The sequence below is a fragment of the Biomphalaria glabrata genome, chromosome 17 (genome assembly GCF_947242115.1).
Source record: "Biomphalaria glabrata chromosome 17, xgBioGlab47.1, whole genome shotgun sequence".
NCBI lineage: Eukaryota > Metazoa > Mollusca > Gastropoda > Planorbidae > Biomphalaria > Biomphalaria glabrata.
In genome coordinates, this window is record NC_074727.1 from 21424885 (window position 1) to 21448380 (window position 23496).

Below are 23496 nucleotides of genomic sequence, written 5' to 3' on the forward strand. Positions count from 1 at the left end.
CTACCAGAGGTTTTTGCAGTTAAATCCCCCTCTTCTATAAAACAAAACAAAAAAAAAATGCAAACAACAATCCCCAAATTCCAACAGCACAGTTGAGGAAGATTTTGATTTAAACCCCCCCTCCAAAATTTACGATAAACCCCATCTTCAATATAAAAAAAGCAAATTAAAAATCTATAAAATCTATGAGCGAAGCCAAAGGGGTTTTGAGTTTAAACCCCCCTCCAGTTGGGGTTTGAAGCTAAAAAGTACCTCTTCAATATAAAAAAAAGCAAATTACACACTATAAAATCTATGAGCGAAGCCAAAGGGGTTTTGAGTTTAAACCCCCCCTCCAGTTGGGGTTTGAAGCTAAAAAGTACCTCATCAATATAAAAAAAAAAGCAAATTACACACTATAAAATCTATGAGCGAAGCCAAAGGGGTTTTGTGTTTAAATCCCCCTCCTCCAGATGGCTTTTTCTTTAAAGTTTAAAACCCCTCCAGATGGTTTTGAGTTTAAAATTCCCATACAGAGCGTTTAGAGTTGAAAACCTCTCTCTTCAATATTATTTTAAAGCAAACTACAGTCACCAAATTCTATGATCGTAGCTAAATGGGGTTTTGAATTAAAAACAAAACAAAAAAACTCCAGAGATTTCTTAGTTTAAAACCCCTCAACAGATGATTTGACGAAAAAACTTTCCTTTTCGATATTAAATCTAAAGCGAAATACAGACATGTAATACCAAGAGCGTAGTCAAGAAAGGTTACAAATTTCTACCAGTGGCTTGGGCTCCATTAATAAAGTGTGAATAGTCTTCTGCCGAAATTGAAAATCATTAAATGTGTCTCAACAAAGATGGCTAAGACAGATTTTAGGAGTCAGTCATCGAGATCGGGTCTAAATCAAAGAAATCATATGCCGAACTGGGAGTCGAATCCTTAGTAAGGTTGTGACAGAGCGTCGCATGAGGTTTTGCGGGACATGTTCTCACACAAAATGAATTACGCAAAATAAGAGTTGCGGAAACAGCTTGCCGGAAAATGCGCCGAGCGGCGCGAGAGGGTCTAAGTCAGTAAGAATAGCACATTACGTTTTTGAAATAAAACTTTTTAATAGCAAGATAATGCACTGTAGATATCTCAGAATATGCATTTTGTTGGCTTTCAATACCAGAAATAGTGCTCGGCGGCGGGGCTTCGCCCAGCGCAGGGGGAGCACTGCGAACTCCCCCAGACACCCTTGCTAGCAAGGGCGGGGAGTCTGCAATAAACAATAAACGTCTTCCGAAAGGGTCAGAATGTGATAAAGATTTATTATGTACACACACACACACACACACACACACATATATTTTTTTTTCCGCGGGGGGGGGGGGAAGGGAGGGGGGGGGGTCGAGGGTCGGGGGGGGGGGCGGCGGATCCCCCCCCCCCCCAAACCATCCCCGAAAAAAAATCCTGGCTACGCCCATGGTTTAACAGGTAACTAAGCTAACAATAAAGATAGGTGCATTAATTATACTATGTAGACCTCATTTCTTTTGTCGTCCAAGAGGCGGGAAGAGAGCAGGGGAAATAATCGTTTAAATGAGAGGAAAAGTTAAGTGCCCCTTTCAGACCTTGCGATCTATAGGGGCGATGATTGAATGGGCATGTTTCTAAAGCCACCACAGACTGGGGCATGTCCATCAATTCAAAAAAGACAACATACACCATATTCTCACTGTCAACAAAACAACAAACAATAAAATTAACATTAGATAAGGAAGCTTTAGAAAAAAAAATGACAGCCCTACTTATCTTGGAGTCACCTATGACCCGAGACTAACCTGGAAAAACCAAATAGATAGAACACAGAGTAAAGGTATCCAGAGACTATCTCTCTTGAAAAAATTAGCTGGCACAGATTGGGGAGCTAATCACAACATTCTGAAAAAGACCTATACCAGTTATGTAAGACCTGTACTAGAATATGGTGCCACAGCTTGGGGCTCAGCAGCCCAAACCAACCTAAGAAAAATAGACAAGGTTCAAAATATTGGTCTAAGGATAATGACAGGAGCAATCAAAACAACACCCATAAGAGCTTTGGAGGAAACCGCTGCTCTGATCTCTCTGGATGAAAGAAGAGAAATAAAAATCCTTTCCCAATTCACTAAATTGGAAACCTTGTAGAGGCACCCACTCAGAACAAAAATCCACAAAACTGGCACAAAAAACCGTCTCAAAAGGACCGATTTCATACAGGAATCTCTAAACCTAAAAAGAAACACCAACTTGAAAGAATTACTCTGGAATCCTCGATACACTATAATGAATCACCACAATGGTACGAAAGCCCTCTTCCTACTATAAGGAACCATATTGAAAACATAAAAAGAAAATCTGATTACAGACCAACAGAGCTCAAGGAAATAGTGAACTGTTTTCTACATACCAATTACCCTAGCAATCAGTGGATCAGAGTTTACACGGATGGCTCATCCCATAAAGCCACCACAAATGGAGGAGCTGGAATACTTATCGAATGGCCAGATGGAGGAAAACTAGAAAAATCCATTGCAACTGGAGAGCTCTCTGACAGTCACAGAGCAGAAAGCACTAGCTGCTACCATGCTAGCAAATCATCCAAGTTCCCCTCACAGTCAGATTGTCTTTCTAACAGACGCGAAAACAACCCTCCAAAGCTTGCAAAACTTTGATTCCCCTTATATTAAAAACCTCAGAACAGCACTTACAAAGCTCAACAACAACAGCAAAAAAACTGTTATTCAATGGATACCAGCTCACATACAACTAGCAGGAAATGAGAAGGCTGACACATTCGCCAAGAGTGGGAGAACAAACTCACAAGTAAACTCTGCACTCTATCCAGAAGAAATGAAGAAATTAATTGTAGATAAAATAAATGAGAAATGGACGAGCGCCCATCCAAATCACAAGAAATTTGACGCTTACTATAAGCTATCTCGACAAAACCAACGTCTAATCTTTCGACTCAGGACCGGACACAACAGAATGCGACAACACATGTACCGGAAGCTCAAAATTGGAACCAGTGAAATCTGCCCATGTGGAGTATCACCTGAAAATGCCGACCACGTCCTCCAAAACTGCTCTCTCTACCAAGAGCCCCGTATAACTGGCCCCAAAGCACCCCAATAGAAAGAAAACTATATGGAGAGCTCCCTGATTTGGAAATCACTGCGCAGTTCATCTCATGTATTGGTCTAGTCATATGAACACTCCAACATAACAATGAGAACGATGAAGAAGAAGATAAAGCCACCAACACGAGCAACCGCCTTTACTTTTCCCCAATAAATGTCAGGCGCCCATTAGAGTTGGATGGGTGGGGCACAGTACGAATGCCAAAATTCAAAATCCCTGTCTTCAACAAGATTCGAACCCGAGACTCCGCGCTTCGAAAGCCAAGAACGTTAGCACTTGGCCAATACGAGTGTCTCAATTCTTAATAAATTACGGTAAAGTTTTCTTGGAATTCGAATTATGTTAGTCGTAATAAAAATTAAATAAACAACATGATGTTATAGACAAACATCATTTAGTGGTGTTAAAGACATACGTCTTTTCATGGTGTTAAAAACATACATCATTTCATGGTGTTAAAAACATACATCATTTCATGGTGTTAAAGACACACTATTTCATTGTTTTAAAGACTGACAAAATTCGATAGAGCTATAAACATCTATATTAGGAAAGCAAACGAGTAAAAATGCGACTGAAAGCAAACGAGTAAAAATGCGAATGTAAAAATGGACGTGTATTTCTTGCACTCGACCAACCTGGCTTCTTTAATGCAATGAAATATTGTACTATCTACATTTCATTTTGACATTTCATATTGACATCGGGGGTGGGTTATTGACATCAATGTCTTCACATACCTTACACTTCTCCATCTTGATGTCCAGTGCATTATAGTCAAAGTTGTTAATTAGTTTCCTAATGACCGGGCTGGAAATATGAAAAAAGAAAGAGCAAAGCTTTACCTTGTTTCTAGTTTCTAGACTGAACAAAATGTCAGAGAGGCCGATAGATAACATTGCTAACTTAACCAGACCTCATTGTGCATAATTATACATTAGTTGTCAAAAAGATGAAAATACAAGAAAAGAATGTTCTCGGCGAGGATTTCCAACAAAATAAGAACAAAACAAACAAAGCAAACAAAGCAAACAAAACAAACAAAGCAAACAAAGCAAACAAAGCAGGTCTTAATTAATGTTCTATATAATCAACATTCTTTACTACCAAGGAGTCGTCATACTAGGTTTTTTTACTTTTTAATTTCATTTTTGGTCTCAAATCTGTATCTCGTGGCTTTTGTAATAGACCTTAAGCTGGGTGTCAGAGGACATTAATATTTCCGAAAAAAAAAATAAAAAAATTCAACAACGGAACTGGAGCCTCAACGGTTTCAATGGACGGATTGCTGTGTTCGTAGTTTAGGTATCACTGACCTAACTATTTTCAAGGACATTGTGTATCACTTCAAGGAACACCTTAAAGATTGCATCGATGAACAGAAGTCAGTAGACAAACAAACTTAAACTAGAATTAGAACAAAACCTAGACCTACTCAAGCTGTGTGACTTTCTCAGACAAGGCTGCAATGATGCTGAACAAGCGAAAGTTGATTCTCTCCCGACGAGGCAAGTTCAAGACCTGTTTATACATGAAGTTAAAATATGTTAACTATTTGAGTAAACTTAATTCAATGCATTAAACTATTTGATAACCTTGTGACATCATATATTTACTTCTTACTATAAGGAACAGATTACGTTGGGCAGGTCACCTCGAAGGAATGCCAGAGAACAGAGAAGCAAAGATTGTTCACCAGCAAAAACCAAAAGGCAGGCCATGAGTACGGTGGCTTGATGACGTAGAGACAGATCTACAACAGCTAAAAAGTCCGGGCATGGAGACGTAAAGTACAGGAGAGATCAGAATGGAGAGATGTGCTAAAGCAGACCAGGGCCCACCATGGGCTGTAGCGCCACTGGGATGGATGGGTATGGCCTATGCATATAGGAATAAATATTCATAGCTAGCATTCCTTTGTGGGCTGTGGGGGGGGGGAGGGAGGAATAGTCTCTTTGGATTGTCTCCTGAAAGATTGTGTATAAATTCTGAGCTATTCTGACCAGGTGCGCATCTTCAAAATTAGGCATTAGCTCTTTCTGAGAAAGCTCGATAAATATAAGAACCGTTTTAGAAGTCATCATTTTTAGAGACCAAGTCACTCCAGAGGAAAATGTTGTTGGACTTCATGAGGACCTTTTCATTGTTGTCACAGGTCTGTACGACGAGGCAACGAGCTATTGATCTCCACTGCCCACAGGTTGCGACATCACAGGTCTGTACGACGAGGCAACAAGCTATTGATCTCCACTGCCCACAGGTTGCGACATCACAGGTCTGTACGACGAGGCAACGAGCTATTGATCTCCACTGCCCACAGGTTGCGACATCACAGGTCTGTACGACGAGGCAACGAGCTATTGATCTCCACTGCCCACAGGTTGCAAAGTCGCCGGTCAGTATTGAGGCCTTCTATAACGATTGATCTCGCACTTACAGGCAATGCATCTATATTGGGCTAGCAATGGCTCTATTTCAACCGTATCTCTCTTTCTCTCATAAAAGATGTGGTCCTTGGCCCCTGCCTTTACATACATTTGTATGCCCCTTCCGTCCAGCAGGCAGTTGGGACCTGGTTATAATAATTATTGTGCCTGTAGTACTTTATGTGTGTGCTATGTAATCAGATTAACGTTATATGACTTATTAAAGGAAATGTTGTAACTTATTAAAGGTAATGTTGTAACACATCAGCAGTTGTCTGGAGCATGTATCCACATGGACTGCATCTCATTTTGATCTTAGTTCAGTCATCTTCAATATACAACTAAAAAAAGTGTTTTCGCTTACACTGTACAGGAAATAGAATTCCTTGTCTGTCAGAAGATGGTTGTTGATAAGTTGCAGAGCTTCCTCCACCTCTTCTAAGTTCATCTCGAGGTCCTAAAAATAGAATTACATATAGTAAGAAAGATTGCACCACAATTCATCACGCACAGAAATCATGTTATTCTACACTCGCGTTACTATTAAACTACATTTATATTTATAGATTGTTTGCAATTTCTGATCTCATACAGCCATTTTTCTTCATATAAAACTTTGTAAAACAGTTATACACCATTTGTTACCTAGAATTGTATATATTAACTGTATAATGCTTTAGTGAAAAAAATTATGTAATGTTATATTATGTACATGTTATATGAAGTACATATTATATTAAGTACACAAAGATGTACGTACTGGGTTCGGTCTGAGTCTGTTGTACATCTCACTCTGTTGTCGTCTGTACTCGCCTGGCATGTTGTTGCTCTCCCCTTGTCTCAAGAAGTAATGGTTCATACAGAAGGCATCAGCCAACAACTTCTCCGCTGGGAAATATATACACATTTATAAGAGCAAAATAACAGTAGTACAAGCAAACTATTTTGAAAAATGTGTTTAAACCAAGCTTCTATTTAGTAAAGGTAAAGTGCCGTTCAATCGCTGTCATATCTCTCAGTATTGCAAGTTTCATATTCGTTTTTTGTATATAAAACAAAATTAATTAATTACCCATACTTGATCTTATCTTATATTATCTTATCTTAAACATTACAGACGTAACTTAAAACAAGGTTACAAAGACAGTTTTTCTTGAAAAACAAACTGAAAATCGGCCCCCGAAGTGGTCCACCCAGGCAGGTAAAAAGGCAGTTTTCAATATTATCAGAATGAAATTCTATCAAAGACAAATGAAAGAAAATAATGGAGAAAAAAAAGGTTAACAGATCTCGTGTGGTGCCCCAACAGTCCAGCAGACCAAGGGATAGGTGAAAGTGAATGTGAAGTTAGATGTGAACCTGACCTAACCGATGTCTTATAATGAATATCTAATTGATCTAATTGTTTTGTAAAGGGACAATTTCTTATTCCTCAAGAATAAAACATTTCCGTAAAAAAATAAAAATAACAAATCCCCCCCCCCCCAATTTTTTTTTCTTTGGTTAGGTAATGTATGACCTGTACATCCCTGCAGTTCATGCGATAATATGAAAAACTACTTATTAATTGTTGTTTTAAATTATATCTGACTTATATTCATACTAAATAGATTTTTTCTTTTAAAAAAAAAACAAAACATTTTTTGTGTGTAAATATAGTACTCAGTATAACAGAACTTACACAACTTAACAATTAAAATATATTTTTAAAAATTGGACAAAAAATCTACAACTATTTGCATAAATGTGTAGAAAATGATGTACACAGCTTTCTCCCCTATTAAAGAGGCTCAAGTGTTTGTTACTATTAATAGTGAATAGTTGTAAAGTGGTGTTTTTTAATGAAAAAACTGCTTCCTTAAGTGATTTAAAAAATTAGATTTTTCGCTTTCAGAAAAGAAAAAAGTAGCCGTTGCATCAGAACCTTCATTTCTTGTGTCAATCTAGTCATACATGTGAATCAATGACTTCATTTCTTGTGTCAATCTAGTCATACATGTGAATCAATGACTTCATTTCTTGTGTCAATCTAGTCATACATGTGAATCAATGACTTCATTTCTTGTGTCAATCTAGTCATACATGTTAATCAATGACTTCATTTCTTGTGTAAATCTAGTCATACATGTGAATCAATGACTTCATTTCTTGTGTCAGTCTAGTCATACATGTGAATCAATGACTTCATTTCTTGTGTCAATCTAGTCATACATGTTAATCAATGACTTCATTTCTTGTGTCAATCTAGTCATACATGTGAATCAATGACTTCATTTCTTGTGTCAATCTAGTCATACATGTGAATCAATGACTTCATTTCTTGTGTCAATCTAGTCATACATGTGAATCAATGACTTCATTTCTTGTGTCAATCTAGTCATACATGTGAATCAATGACTTCATTTCTTGTGTCAATCTAGTCATACATGTTAATCAATGACTTCATTTCTTGTGTAAATCTAGTCATACATGTGAATCAATGACTTCATTTCTTGTGTCAGTCTAGTCATACATGTGAATCAATGACTTCATTTCTTGTGTCAATCTAGTCATACATGTTAATCAATGACTTCATTTCTTGTGTCAATCTAGTCATACATGTGAATCAATGACTTCATTTCTTGTGTCAATCTAGTCATACATGTGAATCAATGACTTCATTTCTTGTGTCAATCTAGTCATACATGTGAATCAATGACTTCATTTCTTGTGTCAGTCTAGTCATACATGTTAATCAATGACTTCATTTCTTGTGTCAATCTAGTCATACATGTGAATCAATGACTTTATTTCTTGTGTCAATCTAGTCATACATGTGAATCAATGACTTCATTTCTTGTGTCAATCTAGTCATACATGTGAATCAATGACTTCATTTCTTGTGTCAATCTAGTCATACATGTTAATCAATGACTTCATTTCTTGTGTCAATCTAGTCATACATGTGAATCAATGACTTCATTTCTTGTGTCAGTCTAGTCATACATGTTAATCAATGACTTCATTTCTTGTGTCACTCTAGTCATACATGTGAATCAATGACTTCATTTCTTGTGTCAATCTAGTCATACATGTTAATCAATGACTTCATTTCTTGTGTCAATCTAGTCATACATGTGAATCAATGACTTCATTTCTTGTGTCAATCTAGTCATACATGTGAATCAATGACTTCATTTCTTGTGTCAATCTAGTCATACATGTGAATCAATGACTTCATTTCTTGTGTCAATCTAGTCATACATGTTAATCAATGACTTCATTTCTTGTGTAAATCTAGTCATACATGTGAATCAATGACTTCATTTCTTGTGTCAGTCTAGTCATACATGTGAATCAATGACTTCATTTCTTGTGTCAATCTAGTCATACATGTTAATCAATGACTTCATTTCTTGTGTAAATCTAGTCATACATGTGAATCAATGACTTCATTTCTTGTGTCAGTCTAGTCATACATGTGAATCAATGACTTCATTTCTTGTGTCAATCTAGTCATACATGTTAATCAATGACTTCATTTCTTGTGTCAATCTAGTCATACATGTGAATCAATGACTTCATTTCTTGTGTCAATCTAGTCATACATGTGAATCAATGACTTCATTTCTTGTGTCAATCTAGTCATACATGTGAATCAATGACTTCATTTCTTGTGTCAGTCTAGTCATACATGTTAATCAATGACTTCATTTCTTGTGTCAATCTAGTCATACATGTGAATCAATGACTTTATTTCTTGTGTCAATCTAGTCATACATGTGAATCAATGACTTCATTTCTTGTGTCAATCTAGTCATACATGTGAATCAATGACTTCATTTCTTGTGTCAATCTAGTCATACATGTTAATCAATGACTTCATTTCTTGTGTCAATCTAGTCATACATGTGAATCAATGACTTCATTTCTTGTGTCAGTCTAGTCATACATGTTAATCAATGACTTCATTTCTTGTGTCAATCTAGTCATACATGTGAATCAATGACTTCATTTCTTGTGTCAATCTAGTCATACATGTTAATCAATGACTTCATTTCTTGTGTCAATCTAGTCATACTTGTGAATCAATGACTTCATTTCTTGTGTCAATCTAGTCATACATGTGAATCAATGACTTCATTTCTTGTGTCAATCTAGTCATACATGTGAATCAATGACTTCATTTCTTGTGTCAATCTAGTCATACATGTGAATCAATGACTTCATTTCTTGTGTCAATCTAGTCATACATGTGAATCAATGACTTCATTTCTTGTGTCAGTCTAGTCATACATGTGAATCAATGACTTCATTTCTTGTGTCAATCTAGTCATACATTTTAATCAATGACTTCATTTCTTGTGTCAGTCTAGTCATACATGTGAATCAATGACTTCATTTCTTGTGTCAATCTAGTCATACATGTGAATCAATGACTTCATTTCTTGTGTCAATCTAGTTATACATGTGAATCAATGACTTCATTTCTTGTGTCAGTCTAGTCATACATGTGAATCAATGACTTCATTTCTTATGTCAGTCTAGTCATACATGTGAATCAATGACTTCATTTCTTGTGTCAATCTAGTCATACATGTTAATCAATGACTTCATTTCTTGTGTCAATCTAGTCATACATGTGAATCAATGACTTCATTTCTTGTGTCAATCTAGTCATACATGTTAATCAATGACTTCATTTCTTGTGTCAATCTAGTCATACATGTTAATCAATGACTTCATTTCTTGTGTCAATCTAGTCATACATGTTAATCAATGACTTCATTTCTTGTGTCAATCTAGTCATACATGTGAATCAATGACTTCATTTCTTGTGTCAATCTAGTCATACATGTGAATCAATGACTTCAATTCTGCCAAATTGTTGGTTTTACTTTGGAAAACCGCAGTCGACTCCCAACACTAACCCTCGAGCGGATCCAGAAATTTTGAATTTTGGGGGGGGGGGGGGGGGGGGCAACTTTTTTTCAAACCCTAACCCTAAAGCCCAGTAAACCCTAACCCTATTGCTAAACGCTCATACAGCCCGACGCCAAGCATGTTCTAGCATTCTTGACTGCAGAAACGCATTTCTGACATCTACAGCTCACTATTCCTCCTATAAACAAAAGGCAGGTCAAATTGAGTAAAATAAAGTATATATATATGAATTTAAAAAAAAAAGTATTTCTCAACCTTCGGGCAAAAACAAAACAGCAACAACAAAAACGAAAAAAAACAACGTTGGTGGTCTTTCTCTTGACAGCTCGGGGGTCTTGGGGAGCGTTGTGAGCTCAACCATTGGGGTTCGGGGCGAAGAGATTGCATGTATCTCACCTGGTACAACCCTGTTTCATTTTATATTTACTAATTATAAAATTTAGTGTGGTGCGGCATAATAAACTAATGGGCTCAAATTTCAATAAGTAGCTTATATTATATAGATATTTTACTAATTTTGTTCAGAAACTATGATGTTCTCCATAAAAATAGGACCGCCCCCCCCCAGCACTCAGTGGGCTAGAGTGAGGAGGGCAGTAGATACAATCGCCCCCCCCCCCCCGCCCCGACAAATATTAGAAAATTATACAAAATTCAACATATTTTGTTCACAAACTATTTCTCCATAAAATTAGGACCGCCCCCCCCTCAAAGGGTTTAGGTGGGAAGGGCAGTAGATGTATTCCCCCCCTCCCCATCCCACCCAGTCGGCCAACAGGGGAACGACTTAATATAAAGATTCGTTAAAATATCAATAACAAGTTTTTAATCATATAGATGTGATCATATTTAATTGATTCTGTTTACAAGCTGTGATTTCTATAAATAAATTGGAACGCCCCCCCCCCCTCAAAATTTATGGTGGGTGGGGGGGATTGATGCCATCGCGAAATAATCTAAACATAGGTTGAAATATAAATAATTAGTATATTTAATAACATAAATTCGTATACAAATTGTGTGGTTTCTTTACTAAAATTCCTCCACTGCCTCCCTTTTTTTTGCGGGGGGGGGGAAGTCAGCCGAGTGGTGGGGGGGGGGGGCGATCGCCCCTACCGCCCCCTCCTGGATCCGCCAGAACACTAACCTGCTATTTGTTCGACCCTGTTTTGAACATCCTTGAACTTTGCTTTACAGATCTCAATTTCAGACTCTAACAACTTCATATCAGGCTCCTGACACATCTGTGAGTACAAAATGATAGATACATGAATCTTACTACGTAACTTAACCAGGCGAATCCTTAGAATAAGTTATATATACCAAGCTTACTTCCCAGTCTTTATTTTCTAAATTCTTTTTATAGTGCTCGGATTCTGGGATTTTTCTTTACCAAGAATTCTACTTCGCAAGCCTTTGCCTATTGAGTTACAATAATTTGCTCACAGTTCTATATTCTACGTGGTTCCTCAAGGCTGTCAATGTTCCGCAAGGCTGTCAATATTCCGTAAGGCTGTCAATGTTCCGCAAGGTTGTCATTGCCGGAAGTGGTAATGGATATAAACATTGCATTACCTACAAAATGCTTCCTGGTGGTTTCAAATAGCCTCTGATAATCAGCCCAACTCCTGGCCTTCACGGGTGGCTTATATATTGAGTCCTGAGGAACTGTTTTCACTATAAAGGAGAAGGGCGAAGGTCAGTAACTGGCTCCTAGACCGGGGGCTCGTTAGCCTTGGCTGGCTCCTAAAGGTCCTAGGAGAAGGAAAACTGTCAATTCAAAGCTCTCCCAATCAAGGAAAAGGCAGCATAATTTTGAATTTTTGAACAAAATGAGACTCATATGGCGACCCATAGGCAGTTTGTGCTACACCCTGGTAGAGCCTGCGACGCGTCTGACTATAAACTGTATTGGCACTTGCCATTCCTTTGGATAAATCAGCTGCGTGGAGAGGGAAGAACTGGGGAACTGTTGTTTGGGCGATATTGTTCCGACAATAGCTAATGCCCAGGCATTCACCTCATTTCCTTGAGATGATCCATTGTTGTTTCGCGACTGAGTGAAGCCATATATACAGTTCTATATTTACCACAATAATAGGAATGGTATGAAATTATAATGGTTAAAAATATTGCCAAAAATAGTACTGTCATAACTCGTCACGACTGACCATCATCACTCACCTCTTTTAACATTTTACCGTCCAGTCGAGACACTATGACGTCATCAGTGATTTCATGCGGACGTAACTTCCGGTCAGATTCTTCAACTTCTTTGTTTTTCTTGACAGATAATTAAAAAAAAAATCAAACCGTTGAAACAATCAGTTCCATCAATGTTGTTATAGTTTATTCCATCTATAATTATGTTAGTAATCATAAAAACCTCACGAAGAGCATTAGATTACATAACAGAATAAAAAGTGAAATAGCAATGACATATATAATAAATCTTATATTACCATTAAAAAAAAAAAGGTTCACACTATACTTTAACACTATTCCTACTGGCAACCCTAACCATTACTTCTATATACGCTTACCCTTTTTCCTTTTTTCTCTTTTTTCTTTTTAAGCGAGAAGTTAGGGGACGCAATCCCTGGGACTCTAGATCTTGCTTTTTGTGCCAGCAGTTCAGTTCTCCTGACTTTTAGAGGGTAGCAGAAACATAAAATGATTTAAAACATAAAGCAAATGCAATATTCTAAATGATATATTTTAAGACGATGGTAAAACCTAAAAATGTCAAAGTAATTCTCTGTCAATAGAGACTATTCACATTTCCTTGCAAGAAAAATGCGTAGGACTATGTCCTATAATGCTCTACATCTATAATATAGAGTGGATTTCTATTCCTTTTTCCGGAACCATTTTAAGTGTCCCGTGATATACGTGTTAATGTTGCAAGAGAAGTGTAAACAGGAATAAAAAAAAAAAATTCTACACAGAATAGAAAAAAATGTAAAGGAAGGTAAATAGAAATAAAACGTTTTCATGTTATTTCCGCTATCTCTGCTAAGGAAATAAGTTTTAAGCTTCCTGTGAAATATACTATTATTAATTTATTATTGAAATTTTGTTATACTGTGTATGAATAGTTTGTGCTCATTTTTGTTTCGGATTTTTACTTGAGGAATAAAAATTTTTAAATTTGGAACGAGGAATTCTATTATTTCTGCCCTGCCATTGGCCTGTACTGTCCATTATTTCTGTCCTGCCATTGGCCTGTACTGTCCATTATTTCTATGTATTTAATTCACCATTTTCTGTCCATAAAAACATTGTACCTTGTGCTACCACCCTATATGTATAATGTGTGTGTCATTGATGGGAAGGCTAAGTATTGTCAAACTGACCTTCCAGGTCTTCCAACTGACCACACAGTTTATTCATCTTGTCTTGTAGCATGTCCAGGGTATAAATAAGTTTCTCTAAGTTTTGTTCCTCTAAGGTCATTGCCTGAAGGTAGTAAAAAGCATGAACAAAATACATGTAATTGATAAGTAGAAATTCTGAACAGCGTGGCTTGAATTGAAAATAAACCAAAAATGTTCCAATTGTCACAAAGCTCAACTCACTCTGTCTGTCTGTCTTTCTGTCTGTCTGGTAAAAAGTTTCAAAACGTTTTTTTATCCTACTCCCATTCATTGATTAAGTTGAAACTTTGCATAATTATTGATTGGCATACACAAGACATGAATCAATATGAAATATTAACGAAGTAGTCATTTAACTACTGGTTATTAATTATTGTATTTGATACCAACAAAAAGAACTTATTCTATTTCCCCGACACCTATTCTCGTATCAAGTTGAAACTTTAAAAATATATGCTATATACCTAACAAAACATGAATCGTTAGAAAAATTAACCAATAAGTTAATTATTGATAATTAATTATTTTATTTGATATAAAAAATAGAAATAATTATATCGTTGTTGGTGTGGAGTTGTTCCCCTTAGATAAGCTTTGTTTTTCAAATAAGCAATTTTAATATTAAAATTGCTTTTAAGTTTAACAAGCTAGCAGAATTTTAAGGGGTCGAGCTTGCACCGTTTCCCAGAGGCCAGGAATGGGAAATTGACTCTTCGGCGACCTATCTGTCCGCTGGTCTCCCATCGACTAGATTTAGATGATCATTTAATCATATCCATCTGTAGGGGCACGACTCCTTGAGTTGCTGCGGTGTTCGTCCTTCTCTTGAGGCCGGAGGCCAAGCTCTCGTGAAGCGGAATGGCGGATAGGACGATTTAGCGGAGTCTCTAAAAGCAATGCGTGCTTGCTAGAACGTACTGCGGAATCCCACTGAAGGAGATGCTCCTTTGCCCTGTTAGTCCTCTTGTATCTTTTATTAGACATTTCCACGACTGTGCCTCACGGGGCCAGGTTAAAAGATAACCTTGTTATATCACTTCCTGACATGTGCTCGGATTGGGATCAACACAGGAAGGACAACTCCTGCAGTGATGTTCCAAGAGATTCAAGAAAGGTCAAGATCAATGTGCATAGATGGAGTGAACGTAATGATAGAAACAAAATCAAACCTCACGCCTGGCAACAGATAATCTGCAACAACTCGCTGCGACACATCTAAAGTGGAATCAGAAGAATACAGCGAACTTCGAAATAAAAAAAATAAATAAAAATAAACTGACCACTTTCTCAATGTTTAGTCCCCTCTCTGTGGGTAATAGCTGTGAATTGATTGGCGCTTGGGCATTGGTTCTCTTGACAGGTGTCTTAGCTCTAGATTTACCTGTGGAGAGGTGTAAATGCTAATTAAATCATTGACCTGACATAACGTCGTTCTAATCACAAATTAGATCAGAGAGATTAGTCAGACAGCACTAGGTTTACAATTGACAGGTACCAGCCAGGCAGAAATCAGATTTGATAGATGTAGTTGAGACAACTTAGTGCTTTATTCTCACAGGGCCGGCCTTAGACGATTAGAGGCCCTAAGCAACGCGAATTTAGTGGCCCAAAATGAAATAGAAAAATAAACAATGAAAAAATAAAATTACGCATCACAAAAGAGATACAAGACACCGATAGCAAAGACAAACAGACACAAACACTCTTTTGTTCCCCTGGCAATCAAATCATTAAATAAGAACAATCTGGTATAAACTTTGTCACATGTAAATTATGAGTGAGTCTGGTGTGAATGTACACTTTGGTTTCTTATAATTATAATGTTTTTTGTTTGGTGTAGTGCACAAATTGTAAGACAAATTTCCTTATGGATAATAAAGATTATTATTATTATTATTATTATTATTATTGAAAATCTAGTGACTCTAACAATATCTTTGGGCACAAGTTTCACTATTTCTTCTCTAAAAAAATATCAAGAGTCTTGTGTGTGGTCCTCACCAATCAGAGGCCATAGGCGGCTGCCTAGTGTGCTTATGTCTAAGACCGGCATGAATTATAGTTTGTTAAGTTGAATCAGAACGGCATGCTTGTAGCAGTCTCCCACACATACTTCTGGCCGGTGAATTCTAGAATGACTTTTCTCATTCTCCCCAAGCCGTCATCCACCCGAAAAAAAAATTGGTGTTGTAACGCCCCTTCACCCAAGAATTCTAATATCTGTTGTTTTTTTAAACTTCACCATAAACACACAAAAATATAACTAAATCTAAATTTCATTTTGTTTATATAAATTTTTACACACAAAAATATAACTAAATCTAAATTTCATTTTGTTTATATAAATTTTTACACACAAAAATACGTATTCAGTCAATGTCGGCTTTATATAACAGATAAAATATTTTTTTGTATACAATGTCTACACATGCAAGTTACGCGCCAATTTTTTGAAAGATACACACAAAAGAGTTTCAATAGTGCTTACAAATGGAAGGATGTATAATCTATGTATATCTCGGCTTAAAAAGAAAAACGAAACATATTGGGTCGAAATTGCGAATAAAAAAGTCTTTTTTGTTAAATTTAACAGCTGCGTATGGTCTACGACTCAATATACTATTGATAAGTGACACAATGTTATAAGTAGAACATTACCGCTTTACAATCCTCCATTCACATCATCACTTAATGTCAGCCAACTCAACATCTATATTTAACATTGTACACAGCTATGACGCAAACACCACAGTCACATACACACTGGGAGACATAGTGCATTATGTGTTTTTTTTTTTTGGGGGGGGGTGCAGACCTTTTTTCTTCTTCTTCTCATTTGGCAGCTCCGCTTGAGTTGAGTCCTGAGACAGCTGCTCATCCTGGGCACACTGCTCGTTTTGAGCTAAGGGCTGTTCCGGCGAGGGCTTAGTGTAGCGTGGGGTCTGTTCTTCTAATGTGGATTCGAACACAATCTCATAGAATGGCAGACGATCAGGACTGTAATGGATAGAGAAACATTTACCTAGTTTACAGCTATTTATAGACATGACCAGCTATATAGAGACGTAAAAAACTATTTATAGACATGACATGCTTTCATATATATATATATATATATGAGAAATATACTTTTTTAAAAAAGCAATCTCTTCTTAATCCTCAAATAGTATAGTAAACATTCATTCTATTATTTTTTTAAAAATTATCTCATTGCTGTGTGGGGGCGGCCATGTACTAAAGGGGGACGCTACCTTGAGTCTTATAGGTATTAACGGTAAATACAAATTTCTAATGAATTCAATAAAACAATGATCTTTCTGAAATTGTAATACAATATGTTGTCACGCAGTACGAGTTTATGTACGTGTTATTGACGATCGCTGACTTATAGCATCATGCCGCTTGTAGACAACTAAACCGCTGTAGGCGTATTATATCTTAACTAATAAACTTGAAATAACTTTGTAAAACAATAGGCCATGCTAAATGCAACTGTCATAGTAATATAGGCAATAAAGTAATATAGGCAGAATCAAGTTAATAGGAGATCAAATAAATATACTAGACTTAAATAATAATATTTTTTAAACAAAAATCAAACTCACTACCTTTCTATCTCTCTTTCTCTATTCTTCTATCGCTTTCTCTCATACTGGTCTCTACATACAACAAACCAATGTCTTATCGTATCTAAAGGTGCTTACTACTTACTTGATGATACAGTACTTGGCGAGAAAGTCCAAAGGGTCCTGAATGTCAATCAACTCCTCAGCCGTGACTGGAGCCTCGGCAGGCCGTGACTTTCTCGGCCTGGAGAGATGCTTGGGTCTGGGGTGTCATGGAAACAAAATCTTGGTTAAAATCCCTCAATGCATCATAAAAATCTTTTTATTTACTTTTAAAATTACTAATACATATATTATTGATCCTATAACAGAACATTAATATCTCATTAATATTTCCACGTCAATAATTATTCATAATGACGTCGGTGTATACGTTTACACATTTAGGCTGAACGTATTTCTCTATAATCATGACTTGACGTCATCTATTGTAAGTCTAGACACTAGCTAGAGATCAATGATACAATCTGAATAGTCTATTATGAAAGCAAACATGGGACTTGACCAAAAAGTAAACCTTAGACTAGGCTCACTTGTTTCTGAAACTGAAACTTTTAACTAGCGCAAAACAGTGAAAAACTTCTTGTGGAGTGTCACCATAAAATGCCCACTATGTCCTTGAAAGCTGCATACTTTACCAGCAGGTACGGACACACTATTAAAGTGGCGGCACCAATTTGGTTAGCTCAGGGTGTCCCCCCACCCCTTCAAATCAACTTCACCACTCCCAAATTTTTCAATGTTAAATCCTTACATAGTGAGCTCATTACAGGCATTCATTGATTGCTCAAGAAATGTAAAATGAGTGTTTTCATTACCTTTAAATTTGATGTTCGCTAACCTAGATACTGTCACTTTACAAAAAATTGTATTTACCAATGAACCTAGTTGAACACTGTATTTGGGACCTTTTGGAAACATTTGAGGGAAAGGGAGACTCCATTAGCTAACTTGGCTATATGACACTGACCCAGTAATGCCATTAACCTTAGTAACTATTACCGTCACACTTGAAAACTCGGAAGGAAACCTGGAGAACAAGACTAAGCCCTCTGGCCTCATATTACCGCAAGAATAGGGAGCTTGATTCATTTCATACTCACAAGCGTCTTATCTTGGGAGCTGCCTTCCGTTTTTTAGGTGCCTCTGCAAGATGGGGTTGAGGTGGAGGCTCCACCAAAAATTTCAGCTTCTGTTTTCTTTTCTCTGGCTGTGGAAGGACAACTTGGTGATAACGGATCAATAAAGTGGAAGCTACAGCCTCTGACAGACATTGATTCAACGCTACTACAAGAACGTTAACCAGAGGCGGCCTTAGCGAGTGTCATATGCGGGGCCCTGGGCGAGTGTCATATGCGGGGCCCTAAGCCGCAAGGATAGTCTATATATACCGTAATAAAACGCTAACGTCTCGTCCGCCTCTAATGCTGTAGGCCTTATTGTTGTTACAGAACATAGTACCTCACGTAGGTAGTAGCTACTGTACTATTGACCATATAAGTACATTACATTACATTACATAATGTTCTGCATGGAAAATTTTGCCTTTTAAGGTTAATCTACGTAACTAATGATTCAGAAATATTTTTTATAAACAATCAACAAACTATAAAATAATATTTCTGCTAAACACGCTGGAGGTTAAGATTATGGCCGCCGCAAAGAGAGTAAAAAGCTCGACTGTTGCGAATAATGTGTGCTTGAACTCCTTGGTGCTTTCCCTTTATCTTTGCACAACTGTTGTAACCCTGGCCACGACAATTGGCGATGTCGTCATCATCTTGACATTTTACAAAACCCAATATAAGGGACATCTGTTTTTGTGGCTATCATCAAGGATGATGGGAAAATATTTAGCAAGTTTGATTTTATCAATAATGTTCCCTTTTACTTATGATGCCATCAGGTCTATAAATTCATTTTGAATCCTATGCCCGATGTAATGGTCGTGAGCCTCGGCGTTCTTAATTCGTCGAAGATGTTCTTGCATGGTTGGGTCGACGTCGGCCATCATCTCAATCAAGCCTGAAAATTGACCATTGTTCGTTTGTTTGTCTGTTCTCCCACGAAATGTGCCGTTGTTTTCTTCAAGGTACTGAACACTCGCTAGAATTTTAGTTCAGACTGCACGATAATAATGTTTTTTCTTCTAAATTGTTCTTGCATCACATTATTCGTTGTGCTACCATTTGACATTCTCAGAGCTAAATCCAACCACAAAGTCACACACTTAACGGGATTTACAGAAACCTCAGACTGCTGAAGTTTATTATGTCATGTTAAGAGCTTACATGGTAATTGGTATCATATAGATGCCTGGAAAGATTTCCAAAGATATTGAGTAAGGATTCTTAATTTATGAAACTGATCTGGTTTTCGAACCTGACGATGACAAGGGAATCTCCGAGGCGCGGCGCCTGGGGCTTTTGCCCCGCTTGCTACCCCCTAAGGCCGCTACTGGCGTTAACAATATATCGATTTATATAATTCTCTTCGTCGCTCAAGAGTTTGGACGAGAAGAAGTAAAGGAAAGATCAATCTCTTATTTCTGCGGAAAATCACCACACGAAAAAACAAGAGGGGGGGGGGGAGAACAAGTATTCACCGGTCGCTACGGCTGGCTGCCTAGTTTGTCATTTTCCAAGGTGTGCGACTTGTTTTTTTTTGTATAGTTTTGTGTATAGAAAGATGTCCTGGACGAGGCGGCCATTCGAGGAGTTATACACGATAAAGAGAACTAAAACTTCCTTAACTGAAAGTCCTAAAACAGTTGCATTTTCATGCATTTTAAAACGAAAAATTTGCCGCTCCAGACCTGACCTGGAGAGACTCTGCGTCATTTAAGAACAAGCAATCAACACCAGTGATTCATCAAGGCGGATCCATTTTCTTTCGAGACAGAAGAAGGGTTGTATATAGAGTTATTTAAAAAAGAAGGTCATAAGGCAGCGAGGGTATTACGTAACCAAAACAACGGCTAACCAGTGATGCCTAACCTACAGTTGGCTGCCTGGTCATGCGGTGTGCGCTCTGGACTGTAGTTCGGTCGTCTCGATTGTCCCGGGTTCATACCCTACCGCTGCCATCTCCGTCGTCCTGCGGGAGGAATGAGATTATCTTCAACTATAAAGGAACATCCGAAATATGTTAAACATTTTACAAACATTTTCACGACACGCAGGCCATATCCGGTGCGTAACGTGGTGCAATCCGGGCCCTACAAACTTCTACCTATGGTGCACAATGAAGCAGTGGTGTCACTAAGGTGCAAGATTCACCGGATGACCCCCCCCCCCAGTGACGCCACTGCAATTGTACCGCGATATTTTGAGTGAATGCGCAGCGAGACAAGCATGTCGGAAATATATTTGGACCGAAGGCAAAAGAACGTTGAGCACTGGACCTAACCAAAACACTTATTGTGAGAAATAAATACATGAAAAGTAATTTTAGTCAGAAAGGGATTTAAAAAAAATAACGTGTGAATATACTGACCAAGTTATCCTCAATCTCTGGGAGGTCTGGTACCTCTGGCAGCTCAATATCTGTAAGAGGAACCTCCTCTCGCTCGAAGATCGGACTCTGGGGCGCCACTGGAGAGGGCGGTGTCAATGATCGTTTCCTGGCGGGTGGTGGTGAAGGTAGACGCGGAGGGCTCTGAGAAACAAAATGGTTAAAGGCGTTAGATCTGTTGACTTGAAGGTCATCTAATTACTCTGTTAGATAAAGAATCAATATGTCACTTCTTTAACCAAAATAATTCTAAATAATACAAGTCGTCAAACCATATATATAAATCTTTTTCTTTTTCTAGTAATAATAATTTTTTTTATTTTTTCACTAACAACATACCAACTATTTCTTAAGAACAAAAATTAAATAATGAAAACAAATTTTCCATCACACATTTAAAGTCTTTAAGACATGTGAATAGAGGACAGGTGAACAGAGGACATGTGAATAGAGGACATGTGAACAGAGGATATGTGAATTGAGGATATGTGAATTGAGGACATGTGAATAGAGGACATGTGAATAGAGGACATGTGAATAGAGGACAATGCGCTCAACCGGTTGACAAGGGTGTTTCATGGCCAAAACAAAGTTTATTTCTTTATTTTTTGACTTTACTGACGATGATATCAATTAGAGTGGGCTTTCAGAAATATCTTAAATACCGAGTGTTAATCCAGGTCTTCAAAGAGGCTTTCACTTAGGACCTTTTTGATATAGCAGCCAAGCCCTCTCTATCCCTATGCCACTAAATTTCCTTAGATTCTGGATGTACATATTGTTTCGAAATAAACCTCTTAAATATGATCTCTAAGAGAAAAAAAATTTCGTAGTTCTCACAATAATAATAATAATGGCAATGTCTTCGATTCCGAAGGATTAAGGTCAAGGATGTATGCAGTATTTCACATGGCTACGCCCAGTTGCGACCTGCATATTTTCCCACACTGATGAAGACAAAGCCGTTGTCCGCCGGGATCTATTGCAGTTTTCTTTATGTGTTCTGCGCCTGTCCTCTAAAAGGTCTTTACTCTGGGCCTCGGACCTTAAAACCAGCAATTGGAGATCTCTCACGAAGGCCGCGGGACACAGATTTGTGTCTCATAATATAACTTATATATAGGTGTCAAGAAAAACCTCCATGTAACAAAAGGCTTCCATGTTTCATTCTCAAGTTTCCTCGACTAGATCACACTAACCCTACACAGATCCTCAGCTTAGTTAAATCCGGCACTGGGCCAACTGGTAGGTTTAAATACATTCACTACGTTTAAACATCTATAACAATAAATCTGCTCACCTGGGGTGCTGTTAGGGGTGGTAGCAGCTCAACTTTAGTTTTTTTCACTATCTCCCTCCTCTTGGCTTTGACCGGCTCCTGGGCTGTTGGAGCAGCTGTGGGGGAAGTGACGTCACTCGAGGCCGGGCCTGAGTCTTCCTTTTTGTCCCCGACTCCGTCCGAAGTCTCCGCGCGTGACTCTGTGTAGCGTGCAATGTTTTCATTATAGCCCAGGTCATAAAATAAACACATAGACAGACTAAATTATAGGCAATAAGTTACGCGGGGCGCCGGCTACTAAAACGTCGTGGGGAGAAGGTATAAGTAGAGCGCGGAATGTAGCCTAGGGAAATAGTAAAGAAACAAAATATAGTCGATGGCTGAGTTGCATGAACCTCTTGACTACCTATCAAGGAAGCTTGAGTTCGAATCCCTGAACAAATGTGCTTGTTGAGCGTTTTATAGGGAGCACGGAAATATTACCCTAAAGCCCCATATATACAAAATATACGAGGGGAGGGAAAGAACGGCACATTTAAGAACATTTCAATCTCATGTGTCTCAATACTGTAAGATTTTCCCTCTTTTTTATATAAAATTAATCTATTTAAAAAAAAATTGATTCATGTTAAGGACACTAAATGATTGTGCAACGTTTCAACTTGCTCGAGATTGGGAAGTGGGAGAGATATCGTGTACATAATGTGTACAGACGAACAGAGTTGATATAAGCTGTGTAAAGCTATACATGTATATGATGTATAACGATGGTGTCACGTGTCCAACAAAACAAATTTTAGTTGTTCAACGTATGCCAGGAGCGTTCTGAAAATCCAAAAAGTTTACAATCTCAATCTTCACCGGGATTCGAACTTGAGTCTCAAGGTTCCGTCAGTTCGGAAGCTAGGCGCATTACTACTCGACCATCACGCCCCAGATAAAGACCGAAATAATAATTTGTTATCGAACTGCAAAAGTGTAAGCAATTTTCATCGGGTCGACTAATATTTGGCACCACCGACAAAAGGCGATGAAACAAAATTGAAAATACTGAAACAAAATTTAAAATACTGAAACAAAATTTAAAATACTGAAACGAAACTAGACTTTACTCTTTTTACTTTCTTCCGGTGACAAACTCTTGATCTGTATGGACCTCACCCTGGCCTCATCGACAGTCTCAAAGTCACTCAAACGTA

General features: G+C 37.7%; 1 protein-coding gene across 5 annotated transcripts in view; it reads right to left on the reverse strand.

Moving 5' to 3' along the window:
• Positions 1–23496, reverse strand: part of LOC106067373 (uncharacterized) — an 84382-nt gene that overhangs the window by 3961 nt on the left and 56925 nt on the right. For all 5 annotated transcript variants that reach the window (XM_056015691.1, XM_056015690.1, XM_056015692.1 and 2 more), the window contains 14 exons: positions 22319–22497; positions 21001–21162; positions 18609–18715; positions 17591–17707; positions 16695–16876; positions 15160–15260; positions 13859–13961; positions 13046–13149; positions 12687–12785; positions 11650–11746; positions 6340–6467; positions 5944–6036; positions 4589–4674; positions 3894–3963 (listed from right to left, as the gene is read on the reverse strand). In XM_056015691.1, coding sequence (XP_055871666.1) covers positions 3894–3963; positions 4589–4674; positions 5944–6036; positions 6340–6467; positions 11650–11746; positions 12687–12785; positions 13046–13149; positions 13859–13961; positions 15160–15260; positions 16695–16876; positions 17591–17707; positions 18609–18715; positions 21001–21162; positions 22319–22497 — 1628 coding nt within the window. The remainder of the gene's footprint in view (positions 1–3893; positions 3964–4588; positions 4675–5943; positions 6037–6339; positions 6468–11649; positions 11747–12686; positions 12786–13045; positions 13150–13858; positions 13962–15159; positions 15261–16694; positions 16877–17590; positions 17708–18608; positions 18716–21000; positions 21163–22318; positions 22498–23496) is intronic.